This window comes from Stegastes partitus, unplaced genomic scaffold (assembly GCF_000690725.1).
Source record: "Stegastes partitus isolate 25-593 unplaced genomic scaffold, Stegastes_partitus-1.0.2 Scaffold2349, whole genome shotgun sequence".
Classification (NCBI taxonomy): domain Eukaryota; kingdom Metazoa; phylum Chordata; class Actinopteri; family Pomacentridae; genus Stegastes; species Stegastes partitus.
Window position 1 is genome coordinate 483 of NW_007580080.1, and position 1,770 is coordinate 2,252.

A 1,770-nucleotide genomic window follows, 5' to 3' on the forward strand; every position below is an offset into this window, starting at 1 on the left:
TGTAAAAAGCATTTCATTTTCTTCACTTGGGATGGCGTTTAGATGTGACTCATCGCGCAGAGCTCTGGTGCCGATTTAAATAAACTAATGAATAGTGCTGGCAACACCTGCCGGAGAAAGTGCCTGTTTTGGGTCAGAACCATCTGTTCCTCGAGCTGTAGTGTGACGTGTTTCATGTGACTGTCCTTCCTGTAACGCTGAGGGTTCGTCATGGTCGCAAAGCTGGAAAAAACTATTGGTTGTATTGTGGATGGTGCTGCGTGGGCCCAGCTTGTGTTGGCTGATATTAACGAGCTGTGATTAACAGTCTGTCTACCTGCTGACTGTCTGGCAGCAGCTGACAAAGACAACAAGCACACGGTGAAATGGATGAAGACTGTATTTGTAAGAACCGCTCACTCAGCCAGTTATAAGATCTAATAATGTTCTTTCCTGCACATGCGGGCAGCTGCACAGGCAGAGCGGCGGGAACACTGACTGTTTACCTGGACTCTAGAAATCAGATGACAGTCAGGACAGGCTGGCTAACGCGCTGACATGCATCGTAATAATGTGATCCAGGTTTACATGCAGTTTGCTACCTTTCCATCCAATGTAGACATCTCTCTCTATCTTCTAGGGTTTGGGTTCTCGCCTCCCTGACCCGAGGATGTGTGCTACATGACGTTTCAGACTCTGTTTCCAAGGTGTTAGAAACACATTTGATTTCTTAAGTGCATGTAATCAGTGACTAACCCGCTTAAAGTCTTGCTCCCTTATATGCCAGCAGATGGACTTTAATGCCAGTGAAGGACCTGAGCTACGTCGGTGGTGTTTGTTCTCCGTGGCTGTCAAGAAGCAACACTGAGGGCTGAAGCACAACCTGCAGAACATCTGCACTGTTTTAATATTTGGTTTCACTTGCATCAACATTTAGTGACGACATTAAATAGTGTTGAGTATGATAAGGTGTAGTTTCTCTGAGTCATACAGCAGTTAGCCTGGAGTAGTGCTGAACACAAGATGGCTGCCGTCACTTGATGGGAGGAGCAAAGGGACTCTGCTCGCAGTGTTTAAGGACATTTGATAATAAGTGGGAGCTGTTCAGAGCCTGAGTTCGTTGGCCACTTTGGAGGCGATGTTCTTGAAGGCTATGGACGTCCCAGAGATACGTTTAAAGCGCACGCCGTTGAGCGAGAGACGGGGCAGTTTGCACACCTCCATCTCCCATTGGACCAGACTGTCCTGGCGGGCATCGCCGTGCACGCAGAACAGCAAATAGCGCTCGCGCTGCTCGTAGTCACAGTTGTTGGCGTCCAGAACTCTGCGGATCTCCTTCATCATGTCCCCTGGCTCCATGGAGGACGTGGTCTTCATGCTCCAGGTGAAACGCAGGGAACGAGGCTTGGACTCCCGGCCCTCCTCTTTGGGCTCACCGGAGAGACTTCTGTGGGGAAGGAGAGCAAACTCCCTGAGAGTACGTACAGAGCAGAAACCACATCAAACATTCACACGCATCACACCACGCCATGTCGGTATTCACCTGCTGTCCACCCGTTCAGACAGTTTGCGTTTGAATTATCCAGGTTTGAGATATCCACTGAGGAAACTGTCCCTATAAAACTTAACCAGAGTAACAGGGAGAGTGTCGACATGCTGACGTGAACGAAAAATCTCGGCAGATTTCTCCAAACCCTCACAAACAGAACTGAACGTACCTGCATGCATCCAGTAGATTTCTGTAGAGCTTCAGAAAGAAAATGTATTTTTGTGATTTGGGTAAACTTGTGT

The 1,770-nt window shown here is 48.3% G+C and overlaps 1 protein-coding gene across 1 annotated transcript in view; it reads right to left on the bottom strand.

Annotated features, from left to right (window-relative positions):
* Positions 1-851: 851 nt before the first annotated feature.
* LOC103374759 (serine/threonine-protein kinase MARK1-like) overlaps positions 852-1,770 on the bottom strand; it is a 21,814-nt gene continuing 20,895 nt past the window's right edge. Inside the window, 1 exon segment of the mRNA XM_008304903.1 lies at positions 852-1,426. Within this exon segment, the coding sequence (XP_008303125.1) occupies positions 1,084-1,426 (343 nt within the window). The 3' untranslated portion in view covers positions 852-1,083.